The following is a 15,295-nucleotide window of genomic DNA, read 5'->3' on the forward strand; positions in this document are numbered from 1 at the left end:
CAAGTCTCCTAGTCCCTGCCACTGAAAAACATTCCCACAGCATGATGCTGCCACCACCATGCTTCACCGTAGGGATGGTGCCAGGTTTCCTCCAGACGTGAAACTTGATATTCAGGCCAAAGAGTTGAATTTTGGTTTCATCAGACCAGAGAATTTTGTTTCTCATTGTCTGAGAGTTCTTCAGGTTCCTTTTTCAAACTCATAGTGGGCTGTTATGTGCCTTTTACTGAGGAGTGTCTTCCATCTGGCCATTCTACCATAAAGGCCTGATTGGTGGAGTTCTGCAGCGATGGTTGTCCTTCTGGAAGGTTCTCCCATCTCCACAGAGGAACTCTAGAGCTCTGTCAGAGTGACCATCGGGTTCTTGGTCACCTCCCTGACCAAGGCCCTTCTCCCCCGATTGCTCAGTTTTGCCGGGCGGCCAGCTCTCGTAAGAGTCTTGGTTGTTCCAAACGTCTTCCATTTAACAATGATGGATGGCCACTGTGTTCTTGGGGACCTTCGGTGGTGCTGAAATGATTTGATACCATTCCTCAGATCTGTGACACGACACAATCATGTCTCGGAGCAATTCCTTTGACCTCATGGCTTGGTTTTTGCTCTCACATGCACTGTCAACTGTGGGACATTATATAGACAGGTGTGTGCCTTTCCAAATCATGTCCAATCAATTAAATTCACCGCAGATCGACTCCAATCATGTTGTCAAACATCTCAAGGATGATAAATGGAAACACGATGCACCTGAGCTCAATTTCGAGGCTAAGGGACTGAATACTTACGTAAGTATGGGATTTCTGTTTTTTATTTTTAATACATTTGCAAACATTTCTAAAAAAACTATTTTCACTTTGTTATTATGGGGTATTACAGTTAAAGTCGGAAGTTTACATACACTTAGGTTGGAGTCATTAAAACTCATTTTCCAACCACTCCACAAATTTCTTGTTAACAAACTATAGTTTTGGCAAGTTGGTTAGGATATCTACTTTGTGTATGACACAAGTAATATGTTCAACAATTGTTTACAGACAGATTATTTCACTTATAATTCACAGTATCACAATTCCAGTGGGTCAGAAGTTTACATACACTTAGTTGACTGTGCCTTAAACAGCTTGGAATATTCCAGAAAAGGATGTCATGGCTTTAGAAGCCTCTGGTAGGCTAACTGACATAATTTGAGTCAATTGGAGGTGTATCTGTGGATGTACAACAAGGCCTACCTTCAAACTCAGGGCCTCTTTGCTTGACATCATGGGGAAATCAAAAGAAATCAGTCAAGACCTCAGAAAAAAATATTGTAGACCACCACAAGTCCGGTTCATCCTTGGGAGCAATTTCCAAATGGCTGAAGGTACCACGTTCATCTGTTCAAACAATATTACGCAAGAATAAACACCATGGGACCACGAAGCCGTCATACCGCTCAGGAAGGAGATCTGTTCTGAACCTACTTTGGTATGAAAAGTGCAAATCAATCCCAGAACAGCAAAGGACCCTGTGAAGATGCTGTGAAGATGCTGGAGGAAACAGGTAGAAAAATATCTATATCCACAGTAAAACGAGTCCTATATCGACATAACCTGACAGGCCTCTCAGCAAGGATGAAGCCTCTGCTCCAAAACCACCATTAAAAAAAGCCAGACTACGGTTTGCAACTGCACATGGGGACAAAGATCGTACTTTTTGGATAAATGTCCTCTGGTCTGATGAGGAATGGGCCAAAATTCACCCAAGCTTGTGGAATGCAACCCGAAAGGTTTGACCCAAGTTCAACATTTTAAAGGCAATGCTACCAAATACTAATTGAGTGTATGTAAACTTCTGACCCACTAGGATTGTGATGAAAGAAAAAAAATCTGAAATAAATCATTCTCTCTGCTATTATTCTGATATTTCTTAAAATAAAGTGGTGATCCTACCTGACCTAAGACAGGGAATTTTGTACTAGGGTTAAATGTCAGGAATTGTGAAAAACTGAGTTGAAATGTATTTGGCTAAGATTTATGTAAACTTCTGACCTCAACTGTATGTGTAGATATCAGAGTTTAAAACAAATATATATATTTATCCATTTTAAATGTAAAGTAACAAAATGTGGAAGAACTCAAGGGGTCTGAATATTTTCTGAAGGCGCTGTATATTGGGCAAAGGGCAGCGTAAGCAAACAAGAGCCTGTTTATAGCTGTGATATAATGCATGTTATTTTTCCAGGGCAACTATATTTGATCACACAGAATTGGCGGAGTACCTCATTTCAAAGGTAAATACAGTACACAGGCACTCAAACACACACACACACACACACACACACACACACACACACACACACACACACACACACACGAGTTGGCGGACACCTAATTTCCAAGGTAAACACACTACAAGAATATGGCCCATAAACTATCCCCTATAAGGTGCCGGTTTGAGCTTCTGCAACTGTATGGCACCCTCTTTCCTGTGTAGTGCACTACTTTTGACCAGGGCCTATGAGACCTGTTTGGCCAGGGACACTGGTCAAAAGTAGTGCACTATATAGGGAATAGGTTGCCATTTGGGACCTGTATTGAATTCTGTGTTGACAGGGTGCAGACATTGACTACATTGACAGTAAGGGTCTTTCCCCCTTGCTGCTGGCTACTAACTGTGGAGCCTGGAGAACTGTGGCTCTTCTGCTGTCCAAAGGTCAGCTGTTATAGATTCACAGTGTTTAATAGTCGTTGCAGATGGGATTGCATGGTACAATCATTGTATTAAAATTCAACAAGTCCGTGGATCAAACTCAGGTTTTTAAGTGTGTTTTTGTGTGTGTGTGTCTGTGATTTTGTGTGCGTGTCTTTGTTTTTGTGTGTGTGTGTGTCTGTGTGTGTGTGTGTGTGTGTGTGTGTGTTTGTGTGTGTGTGTGTGTTTTTGTGTGTGTGTGTTTTTGTGTGTGTGTGTGTGTGTTTGTGTGTGTTTGTGTGTGTTTTTGTGTGTGTGTGTTTCAGGTGCCAACGTGAAAACAAAGGACCAATCAGGATGTAACTTCCTCCACCTGGCCATCCTGCAACCCAAAGGCCTCAAAAACCTCTCCGGGGACGTCTTGCAGGTACATGATGTGGTAGAAATGCTTGGGAAATACATGTTGTTACAGAAACCGATGTGTAGGAATAGGTGTTGAAATTCATTAAGTTTAGGGTTAGGAACGAGGGTTAAGGTTGGCGCTGCAGAGAATTGGTGTTGAAATTCATTAAGGTTAGGGTTAGGAACGAGGGTTAAGGTTGGCGCTGCAGAGAATAGAGAATAGCTGCCACCTTACGGACATTTGACCAACTCTGCTGTTTTATGTGTTTTTTACCTTGACATTTAGTAATAAGTGTTTTAGATGTATTGATTCAGAAATATAATGTCAAATACAATGTCAAAACAAACTTTTGAGACACTTATATGAGTGATAATAATTAGGTTTGACCTATTTCACAGCTGTACAAGTGTGAATTTGATGTTTTTTTTTTTTTACATATCTCACTCCCCCTGAGACTCACTCGGAGAGTGGACTCAAGACCAGCGATCTGCCATTATTGACGGCGACCCTAGAGCTATTAGGGTTAAGTGCCATGGCACAGACAGATTTTTCACCTATTCGGCTAGAGGACTTGGGGATCTGAACCAGAGACCTTGCGGATTCTGGCCCAACGCTCCAAGTCTACCTACCGCCATAAAGGCAAAAAATATTTTTTAAAACACACGTTGAAATTCGTTGTCTTTTGTTGTGAAAAGCACTGCAATCCATAATGAAGAAGGCATTCAACACCAGATTGTGGTTCCCCCAGGTCTTGAGAAGTACTGTACCAGTGTTTTGGGGGCGCAGACATCAATGAAACAAACTATATACATATTTGGGACTACTGCCCACATCTGTTTTTTCAACAGAACAAAAAACCCAATCACACAGAATTGCCATGTCTGGCTCTCGCGTTATACCACACGTGAAAGCAATTCCTAATGTCTCAGAGGGTCACACCAGTGATCCCATGGTCATTAGTGGAACTAGGTCCCCGTCTACTGGCCTTCATATGTATTGCACCTTAGGAAAATACAATGCATTCGGAAAGTATTCAGACCCCAATACTACTCTGTGCATCACAGAGCGGTTTTAATCTCCGTTTTATTGACATTGCTGTGACCAACTTCTACAACGAACTCCGCATACAGTGTCTTCAGAAAGTGTTCATACTACTTGACTTTTTCCACATTTTGTTACAGCCTTATTTTAAAATGTATTAAAATAGTTTGTTTTTCCTCATAAATCTACACACAATACCCCATAATGACATCACAATACCCCATAGTGACATCACAATAGCCCATAATGACAAAGCAAAAACTTGTTTCATTAACAAATGTTTTAAAATATCACATTTACATCAGTATTCAGACCCTTTACTCAGTACTTTGTTGAAGCACCTTTGGCAATGATTACAGCCTCAAACCTTCCTGGGTATGACACCTCCCTGACCAAGGCCCTTCTCTCATGACTGCTCAGTTTCACCAGGTGGCCAGCGTCGATGTGGCAGGGCAAGCAAACTATCACGAATTACAAAGGGAAATCCAGCTGCGAGCTGCCCCGGCAAGCAGCACTGAACCATGCATGAGAGCACCAGCTGTTCCGGACGACTGTGTGATCTCACACTCCGTAGCCAATCTGAGTAAGACCTTTAAACAGGTTAACATTCACAAGGCCTCAGGACTAGACGGTTTATCAGGACGCATACTCAGAGAATGCACTGACCATCTGGCCTCTCCCTGACCCAGTCTGTAATATCATACCCAGAGCATGCTCTAACCAACTGGCAAGTGTCTTCACTGACATTTTCAACCTCTCCCTGACCCAGTCTGTAATATCTACATGTTTCAAGCAGACCACAATAGTCCCTGTGTCAAAGAACGCCAACATAACCTATCTAAATGACTATCTGTTTCCATGAAATGCTTTGAAATGCTGGTCATGGCTCACATCAACACCATTATCCCAGACACCCTGGACCCACACCTATTCATACAGCTCCAACAGATCCACAGATTAAGCAATCTCTATTACTGTACACTCCACACTGACTTCTCTCCCACCTCGGCAAGAGGAACACCTACGTGTGAATGATGTTTATTGACTATAGCTCAACGTTCAATGCCATAGTGCCTTCCAAGCTCATCACTAAACTCAGGACCCTGGGACTGAACACCTCCCTCTGCAACTGGATCCTGGACTTCCTAACTGGCCGCTGGAGGTAGTGAGGGTTGGCAACAATACGTCCCCCACGCTGACCCTCAACATTGGCACCCCTCAGGGGTGTGTGTTTAGTCCCCTCCTGTACTCCCTGTTCACCTACAACTGCTTGGCCGCACATGACTCCAACACCATCATTAAGTTTGCTGACGACAAAACATGGTTGGACTCATCACCGATGACGATGAGACAGCCTATAGGGAGATGAGTGACTTAGCAGTGTGGTGCCAGGACAACAACCTCTCCCTCAACATCGGCAAGACAAAAGAGCTGATTGTGGACTACAGGAAACTGAGGGCCGAGCACGCATCCATACACATCGACTGGGATGCAGTAGAGCGGGTCGAGACTTTCAAATTCCTTGGTGTCCACGTCACTAACGATTTATCATGGATCTCACACACACCAACACTGTCATAAAGAAGGCATGATAACGTCTCTTCCTTCCAGGAGTCTTAAAAGATTTGGCATGGGCCAGAACCCTGAACAGCTTCTATCCCCAAGACATGACTGTTGAACAAGACTGCTAAATAGTTAGTCAAATAGTTCAACAATAGCTACCCAGACTATCTGCATTGACTCTTTTTTGCACTGACTCCTTTGACTCATCACATACACTGCTGTTACCTGTTTATTATTTATCCTGTTGCCTAGTCACTTTATGCCTACCTATATTGTACATAGTTACCTTAATTACCTCGTACGCTGCTCATTGACTCGGTACTGGTACTCGGTACTGGTACCCCGTCTACATAGCCAAGTTATCGCTAGTCATTGTTTTTTATTCCTCGTTAATATCTTTCTATTAGTTTTCTCTTTTTACTTCTCTCTATATTGTTGTATTGTTGGGGAAGGTTCGTAATTAAAGCATTTCGCTCTTAGTCGACAGCCTGTTGTTTACAAAGCCTTTCGCTGTTAGTCTACAACCTGTTGTTTACAAAGCATTTCACTGTTAGTCTACATCTGTTGTTTACAAAGCATTTCGCTGTTAGTCTACACCTGTTGTTTACAAAGCATTTCACTGTTAGTCTACATCTGTTGTTTACAAAGCATTTCGCTCTTAGTCTACAACCTGTTGTTTACAAAGCATTTCACTGTTAGTCTACATCTGTTGTTTACAAAGCATTTCACTGTTAGTCTACAACCTGTTGTTTACAAAGCATTTCACTGTTAGTCTACAACCTGTTGTTTACAAAGCATTTCACTCTTAGTCTACATCTGTTGTTTACAAAGCATTTCACTGTTAGTCTACAACCTGTTGTTTACAAAGCATTTCACTGTTAGTCTACATCTGTTGTTTACAAAGCATTTCACTCTTAGTCTACAACCTGTTGTTTACAAAGCATTTCGCTCTTAGTCTACAACCTGTTGTTTACAAAGCATTTCACTGTTAGTCTACATCTGTTGTTTACAAAGCATTTCACTGTTAGTCTACAACCTGTTGTTTACAAAGCATTTCACTGTTAGTCTACATCTGTTGTTTACAAAGCATTTCACTGTTAGTCTACATCTGTTGTTTACAAAGCATTTCACTGTTAGTCTACATCTGTTGTTTACAAAGCATTTCACTGTTAGTCTACAACCTGTTGTTTACAAAGCATTTCGCTCTTAGTCTACAACCTGTTGTTTACAAAGCAAGTCATGGATAACATTTTATTTAATTTAGACACTGCATAATTTCAATGAGGTCATGGTAAGGGTTAGGAAGGAAGGTTACGTAAAAGCGACTCGTTTTTCGAAGTTAGGGAAAGACATCAACATTAAAGGTGGGATAGCGTATCGCTTTCTGCCACCATTCATTTTCATCCAGCTAACAATCTCTACCTCTACAAACCCTTATGAGTCTGTTCCTAGAGTCCAGTAGGAGTGCATCCCAAATGGCACACTAGTCCCTTTATAGTGCACTACTTTAGACCAGGGCCTATAGAACCCTATTCCCTTCATAGTGCACTACTTTTGACCCAATCTGGTAAAAAGAAGTGCACTATAAAGGGAATAGGGTGCCATTTGGCTATAGGCCATGGTTAAAAGTAGTGCACTATAAAGGGAATAGGATGCCATTTGGCTATAGACCCTGGTTAAAAGTAGTGCACTATAAAAAGGGAATAGGGTGCCATTTGGCTATAGGCCCTGGTTAAAAGTAGTGCACTATAAAGGGAATAGTGTGCCATTTGGCTATAGACCCTGGTTAATAGTAGTACACTATAAAAAGGGAATAGGGTGCCATTTGGCTATAGGCCCTGGTTAACCTGCACTATAAAGGGAATAGGGTGCCATTTGGCTATAGGCCATGGTTAAAAGTAGTGCACTATAAAGGGAATAGGGTGCCATTTGGCTATAGGCCCTGGTTAAAAGTAGTGCACTATAACAAGGGACTAGGGTGCTGTTAGGAAGGAGCACCAAGGCTGTTGAACTTTATTACCATCGTTCTGTGCCAAATTATAGTTTATTTAAACCATTTAAAGCTTTGCCAAGCGTCTCAGTGATCTGCTGTAACCTCTAAAACGGTCAAGCACAGATAATAGACTTCAGCAGACCCTTTGGATGGCAGACAGCATCTGTCTACCTGCTCTTGCGAAGTCAGGGATCAAGTGTTTATGTGTGTGTGTGTGTGTGTGTGTCCTGCCTCCTTTAACAGCACAGCAGTGTGAAGGATCTGTTGAGTAACGAGGACAACGAGGGCTGTACCCCTCTCCACTACGCCTGCAGACTGGGCATCCACGAATCGGTCAAGAACATCCTGGTTCTACAGGTCTCTCTGGACCGCAAGTCCAAGGACAAGAAGTCTGCCCTGCACTTCGCTGCCCAGTGAGTAGTGTTAGGTCTAGTGTTGTTAGGTCTAGTGGAGTTAGGTCTAGTGGTGTTAGATCAAGTGTTGTTAGGTCTAGTGGTGTTAGGTCTAGTGGAGTTAGGTCTAGTGGCGTTAGGTCTAGTGGCGTTAGGTCTAGTGTTGTTAGGTCTAGTGTTGTTAGGTCTAGTGTTGTTAGGTCTAGTGTTGTTAGGTCTAGTGGAGTTAGGTCTAGTGATGTTAGGTCTAGTGTTGTTAGGTCTAGTGATGTTAGGTCTAGTGTTGTTAGGTCTAGTGGAGTTAGGTCTAGTGGCGTTAGGTCTAGTCGGGTTAGGTCTAGTGGGGTTAGGTCTAGTGTTGTTAGGTCTAGTGGGGTTAGGTCTAGTGGGGTTAGGTCTAGTGGGGTTAGGTCTAGTGGCGTTAGGTCTAGTGGGGTTAGGTCTAGTGGCGTTAGGTCTAGTGGCGTTAGGTCTAGTGGCGTTAGGTCTAGTGGAGTTAGGTCTAGTGATGTTAGGTCTAGTGTTGTTAGGTCTAGTGATGTTAGGTCTAGTCGGGTTAGGTCTAGTGGGGTTAGGTCTAGTGTTGTTAGGTCTAGTGGGGTTAGGTCTAGTGGGGTTAGGTCTAGTGGGGTTAGGTCTAGTGGCGTTAGGTCTAGTGGGGTTAGGTCTAGTGGCGTTAGGTCTAGTGGCGTTAGGTCTAGTGGCGTTAGGTCTAGTGGCGTTAGGTCTAGTGGGGTTAGGTCTAGTGGGGTTAGGTCTAGTGGGGTTAGGTCAGGTGGTGCCCAGTCAGTGGTGTTTTTAATAGGGTAACATGCTAGGCTAATCTTCACTGCCCAGTCAGTGGTGTTTTTAATAGGGTAACATGATAGGCTAATCTTCACTGCCCAGTCAGTGGTGTTTTTAATAGGGTAACATGCTAGGCTAATCTTCACTGCCCAGTCAGTGATGTTTTTAGTAGTCTATATCTACTATAATCTATATTTAGCTGATGCTCTTATCTGCCTCTCCACAGCAACTGGTTTCAGCCAAACAGGTTTTTGACATTTCTGCAAATGTATAAATAAAAGAGATGGGCGGCAGGGTAGCCTAGTGGTTAGAGCATTGGACTAGTAACCGCAAGGTTGCAAGTTCAAACCCCCGAGCTGACAAGGTACAAATCTGTCGTTCTGCCCCTGAACAGGCAGTTAACCCACTGTTCCTAGGCCGTCATTGAAAATAAGAATTTGTTCTTAACTGACTTGCCTAGTTAAATAAAAAATAAAAATTGGAATCTAATTAAGGATGAACATGTCATGGAATGTTCCTGATAGGGTGAAATGAGGGGACATTAGCCAATAGTCATTGTTATGTAATGGAATGCTCCTGATAGGGTGAAATGAGGGGACATTAGCCAATAGTCATTGTTATGTAATGGAATGCTCCTGATAGGGTGAAATGAGGGGACATTAGCCAATAGTCATTGTTATGTAATGGAATGCTCCTGAGGTGTTCCTAATTCTTTGTCTACTCAGTGTATAATCCACATAATAATTCACATTTCCTGATGCCGCAGGATTATTTTCTTGCTCGAGCAAACTGGCTCAAATTAAGATCCTACATCTGTGGTATTAACACCAGGTGTTACGTTTAACCCTCCTCTCCTCTCCGCACTCTCATCAGGTATGGTCGTGTCAACACCTGCCAGCGTCTACTGGAGACAATCACAGACTCCCGTCTGCTGAACGAGGGGGACGAGAGAGGCCTGACCCCCCTACACCTGGCCTCTGGAGGGGGACACACCAAGGTGGTGGAGCTGCTGCTTCGTAAAGGAGCCCTGTTTCACTGGTATTAACGCACCATCTGTACATTACTAGGTCTACTGTTCATAGTTATGAAGACAGTTGCTCAGTTTTTTTGGCACTGTACATTACTAGGTCCTGTTGCTAATGCTGTCGCCGCTACTGATTCATCCTGGTGGAGATGGCAACTTCTCCCAGGGTCATGTTGGTGGTGGTCTCGTCTACTGTTCATAGTTGTGAAGAAAGTTGCTCTGTTTTTTTTTTGGCATTGATTATGCCTCTAAAGGTTTGTGCAACAGATCCTCACTTCAATGTTAGGATTAGGGTCAACAACATTTCTGTAAAATGTCCCAAAAGTTCCTGTTATACTAGAAATCCCAGCTGGAATATCACCAAAAGCAGGAAATCTGGGAATTCTTCAACCAGGATTTTTGGGGAACCTGTGAATATTGGGAAAGTTAGCACCCCGTAGAAATAGAACTGGCGTCCCCCATTCATGCCAATGATGGCATAATGGGTAGACTGGCAGAGATTGCAGTTACCAATGACTCCAAGCATGGCTGAAATGTATTTATATTTTTTTTATTTTACCTTTATTTAACCAGGCAAGTCAGTTAAGAACAAATTCTTATTTTCAATGACGGCCTGGGAACAGTGGGTTAACTGCCTGTTCAGGGGCAGAACGACAGATTTGTACCTTGTCAGCTCTGGGATTTGAACTTGCAACCTTCCGGTTACTAGTCCAATGCTCTAACCACTAGGCTACCCTGCCGCCCCGCGGGGGTGTTGCAAAAGAAGTGGGTGGATCAACAGTAATGGGTGGAACATCTGTGGGTGGAACAACAGTGGGTGGATCAACAGTGATGGGTGGAACATCAGTGGGGGATCGACAGTAATGGGTGGAACATTGGTGGGTGAATCAACAGTGGGTGGATCAACAGTGATGGGTGGAACATCAATGGGTGGATCAACAGTAATGGGTGGAACATCAATGGGTGGAACATCAGTGGGTGGAACAACAGTGGGTGGAACAACAGTGGGTGGAACAACAGTGGGTGGAACAACAGTAATGGGTGGAACATCAATAGGTGGAACAACAGTGGGTGGATCAACAGTAATGGGTGGAACATCAGTGGTGGATCAACAGTAATGGGTGGAACATCAATGGGTGGAACATCAGTGGGTGGATCAACAATAATGGGTGGAACATCAGTGGGTGGATCAACAGCGATGGGTGGAACATCAGTGGGTGGATCAACAGCGATGGGTGGAACATCAGTGGGTGAATCAACAGCGATGGGTGGAACATCAGTGGGTGGATCAACAGCGATGGGTGGAACATCAGTGGGTGGATCAACAGTAATGGGTGGAACATCAATGGGTGGAACATCAGTGGGTGGATCAACAGTAATGGGTGGAACATCAGTGGGGGGATCAACAGCGATGGGTGGAACATCAGTGGGTGGATCAACAGTAATGGGTGGAACATCAATGGGTGGAACATCAGTGGGTGGATCAACAGCGATGGGTGGAACATCAGTGGGTGGATCAACAGCGATGGGTGGAACATCAGTGGGTGGATCAACAGCGATGGGTGGAACATCAGTGGGTGGATCAACAGCGATGGGTGGAACATCAGTGCTCCATTCTGGGTTAGACCGGCCATAGTCAGGTTCACAGCAGGTCAGCTTAATAGAAGGTTTTTTTATTTTTATATTTTATTTCACCTTTATTTAACCAGGTAGGCCAGTTGAGAACACCTTTATTTAACCTGGTAGGCTAGTTGAGAACACCTTTATTTAACCTGGTAGGCTAGTTGAGAACACCTTTATTTAACCAGGTAGACTAGTTGAGAACACCTTTATTTAACCAGGTAGGCTAGTTGAAAACACCTTTATTTAACCAGGTGGCTAGTTGAGAACACCTGTATTTAACCAGGTAGGCTAGTTGAGAACACCTTTATTTAACCAGGTAGGCCAGTTGAGAACACCTTTATTTAACCAGGTAGGCTAGTTGAGAACAAGTTCTCATTTGGAACTGCGACCTGGCCAAGATAGAGCATAGCAGTGTGAACAGACAACACAGAGTTACACATGGAGTAAACGATTAACAAGTCAATAACACAGTAGAAAAAAAAGAGAGTCTATATACATTGTGCGTAAAAGGCATGAGGAGGTAGGCGAATAATTACAATTTTGCAGATTAACACTGGAGTGATAAATAATCAGATGATCATGTACAGGTAGAGATACTGGTGTGCAAAAGAGCAGAAAAGTAAATAAATAAAAACAGTATGGGGATGAGGTAGGTAAAATTGGGTGGGCTATTTACCGATAGACTATGTACAGCTGCAGCGATCGGTTAGCTGCTCAGATAGCAGATGTTTAAAGTTGGTGAGGGAGATAAAAGTCTCCAACTTCAGCAATTTTTGCAATTCGTTCCAGTCACAGGCAGCAGAGAACTGGAACGAAAGGCGGCCAAATTAGGTGTTGGCTTTAGGGATGATCAGTGAGATACACCTGCTGGAGCGCGTGCTACGGGTGGGTGTTGCCATTGTGACCAGTGAACTGAGATTTGTCGGAGCTTTACCTAGCATGGACTTTTAGATGACCTGGAGCCAGTGGGTCTGGCGACGAATATGTAGCGAGGGCCAGCCGACTAGAGCATACAGGTCGCAGTGGTGGGTGGTATAAGGTGCTTTAGTAACAAAACGGATGGCACTGTGATAGACTGCATCCAGTTTGCTGAGTAGAGTATTGGAAGCTATTTTGTAGATGACATCGCCGAAGTCGAGGATCGGTAGGATAGTCAGTTTTACTAGGGTAAGTTTGGCGGCTTGAGTGAAGGAGGCTTTGTTGCGGAATAGAACGCCGACTGTAGATTTGATTTTAGCTTGGAGATGTTTGATATGAGTCTGGAAGGAGAGTTTACAGTCTAGCCAAACACCTAGGTACTTATAGATGTCCACATATTCTAGGTCGGAACCATCCAGGGTGGTGATGCTAGTCGGGCGTGCGGGTGCAGGCAGCGACCGGTTGAAAAGCATGCATTTGGTTTTACTAGCGTTTAAGAGCAGTTGGAGGCCACAGAAGGAGTGTTGAATGGCATTGAAGCTCGTTTGGAGGTTAGATAGCACAGTGTCCAAGGACGGGCCGGAAGTATATAGAATGGTGTCGTCGGCGTAGAGGTGGATCAGGGAATCGCCCGCAGCAAGAGCAAGGTTAAGAGAATTAACATAGAAGGTTAGGATAATTAACGTAGGAGGTTAAGAGAATTAACATAGAAGGTTAGGATAATTAACAAAGAATGTTAGATAGTTAATGTAGAAGGTTAGGATAATTAATGTTAGAATAATTAACGTAGAAGGTTAGGATAATTTACGTAGAAGGTTAGGATAATTTACGTAGAAGGTTAGGATAATTAACGTAGAAGGTTAGGATAATTAATGTTAGAATAATTAACGTAGAAGGTTAGGATAATTAACGTAGAAGGTTAGGATAATTTACGTAGAAGGTTAGGATAATTAACGTAGAAGGTTAGGCTAATGAGGTTAAAGTTAGAGAAAGGGATAGGCTTAGCTAAAATTCTACAGTTGTCAACAATCGACTCGTTGTGCAGCCCAATCAGCCTCGCAAAACGGCAACAAATCGGTCCAATTAGCTGATCCGCTTTCCATACGCAAACTTCTGTTGACACGCCCACTTCCAGACATCCTCGATGTAGGCAGTTACCCATTCTTGCACAGAGAAGCTAAGCAGGAAGGTAAAGCAGGAAGTGTACCCATCAATCTGTGACTTGTTGAATCAACTCACATAACAAAAACTACATTCCATTGCATGAACCACGTCAGTTAATTAACATAATTTGATCTACATTACAATGGAAATGACTGCATCGCAATGCCAGGCAGCCGTTGGGAGTGGTCCCATGAGTTTACCAGTCAAATTGCCATGATCAGAGGATCCAAGCCCATTCTATTCATTATGTTTCTGCAGTGGCAACTCTACATAGCAGGATGTCATAGTGTGTGTGATATTGTGACAAAGTCCTGCTGTATTTGTCCCTAGTGCTGTCTGTCTGTCTGTCTGTCTGTCTGTCTGTCTGTCTGTCTGTCTGTCTGTCTGTCTGTCTGTCTGTCTGTCTGTCTGTCTGTCTGTCTGTCTGTCTGTCTTTCTCTATTCCTCAGTGCTGTCTGTCTGTCTGTTTGTCTGTCTGTCTGTCTGTCTGTCTGTCTGTCTTTCTCTATTCCTCAGTGCTGTCTGTCTGTCTGTCTGTCTGTCTGTCTGTCTGTCTGTCTGTCTGTCTGTCTGTCTGTCTGTCTGTCTGTCTTTCTCTATTCCTCAGTGCTGTCTGTCTGTCTGTCTGTCTGTCTGTCTGTCTGTCTGTCTGTCTGTCTGTCTGTATCTCTCTATTCATTAGTGCAGTCTGTGTCATGAGAATTATGAGAATTATGTTCTCAATGTTCATAAACCAATTCAATTAAACGACTCAGTCTGCTAACCAGGATTTGTAAGATACTGATTGAAACGAAACAGACAGAGGCCCAGTCTTCAATACTCAAATGTTTATTCACGGCAACGTTCTGGTCTGTTGTACAAAATAATTAATTTTATACTGACTTCTCACGCACACCCATTCACACAAACATACGCACACACAATCCCACTAACATTAGCACACACATTCACACAAACATACGCACACACATTCACACAAACATACGCACACACAGTCCCACTAACATTAGCACACACATTCACACGAACATATACACACACATTTACACTAACATTGGCATACAATGTCCTGCTACACAACCGACAAAGATTAGGGGATTCCGTGAGACTTACTCCCCATCCTCCCTCAAGATAGGGAGACCCTGGGAAGTACTCTCAGTGACCCCAGCCAAGGTCGGCACCGAATCCAAGGTCGACACCGACAGTCTGTTTTTAAGATGCTATTATAGACATATTGTACAGACTATGGTTATACATAATTCTAATCAATTTCATATACGATTATATGGCTTCAGGGTGGATTATTCTAGTCATTTATATAAATTCCATCAACAGTCTGTCTGTCTGTCTATTCCTCAGTGTTGTCTGTCTGTCTGTCTGTCTGTCTCTTCCATAGTGATTACAAAGGGAGGACCTGTTTACACCATGCAGCGGCAGAGGGGTACACCCAGACCATGAAGATCGTCCTGGCCACCAACATCAAACTACTGGACAAGCTGGATGAGGATGGGGTTCGGACAACCTCTATGTTTCATTCAGACAACCTCTATGTTTCATTCAGACAACCTTAATGTGTCATTCAGACAACCGTAATGTGTCATTCAGACAACCTCTATGTTTCATTCAGACAACCTTAATGTGTCATTCAGACAACCTTAATGTGTCGTTCAGACAACCTTAATGTGTCGTTCAGACAACCTCTATGTTTCATTCAGACAACCTTA

At 43.2% G+C, this 15,295-nt stretch overlaps 1 protein-coding gene across 1 annotated transcript in view; it reads left to right on the forward strand.

Moving 5' to 3' along the window:
- LOC110536527 (transient receptor potential cation channel subfamily A member 1) overlaps window positions 1–15,295 on the forward strand; it is a 69,251-nt gene that overhangs the window by 27,034 nt on the left and 26,922 nt on the right. The window contains exons 9-14 of the mRNA XM_090189225.1: window positions 2,218–2,266; window positions 2,589–2,688; window positions 2,991–3,091; window positions 7,908–8,077; window positions 9,716–9,880; window positions 14,968–15,082. Of these exons, the coding sequence (XP_090045351.1) occupies window positions 2,218–2,266; window positions 2,589–2,688; window positions 2,991–3,091; window positions 7,908–8,077; window positions 9,716–9,880; window positions 14,968–15,082 (700 nt within the window). The remainder of the gene's footprint in view (window positions 1–2,217; window positions 2,267–2,588; window positions 2,689–2,990; window positions 3,092–7,907; window positions 8,078–9,715; window positions 9,881–14,967; window positions 15,083–15,295) is intronic.

Source organism: Oncorhynchus mykiss, chromosome 11, assembly GCF_057628025.1.
Source record: "Oncorhynchus mykiss isolate SJ-2025 chromosome 11, ASM5762802v1, whole genome shotgun sequence".
Classification (NCBI taxonomy): Eukaryota; Metazoa; Chordata; class Actinopteri; order Salmoniformes; family Salmonidae; genus Oncorhynchus; species Oncorhynchus mykiss.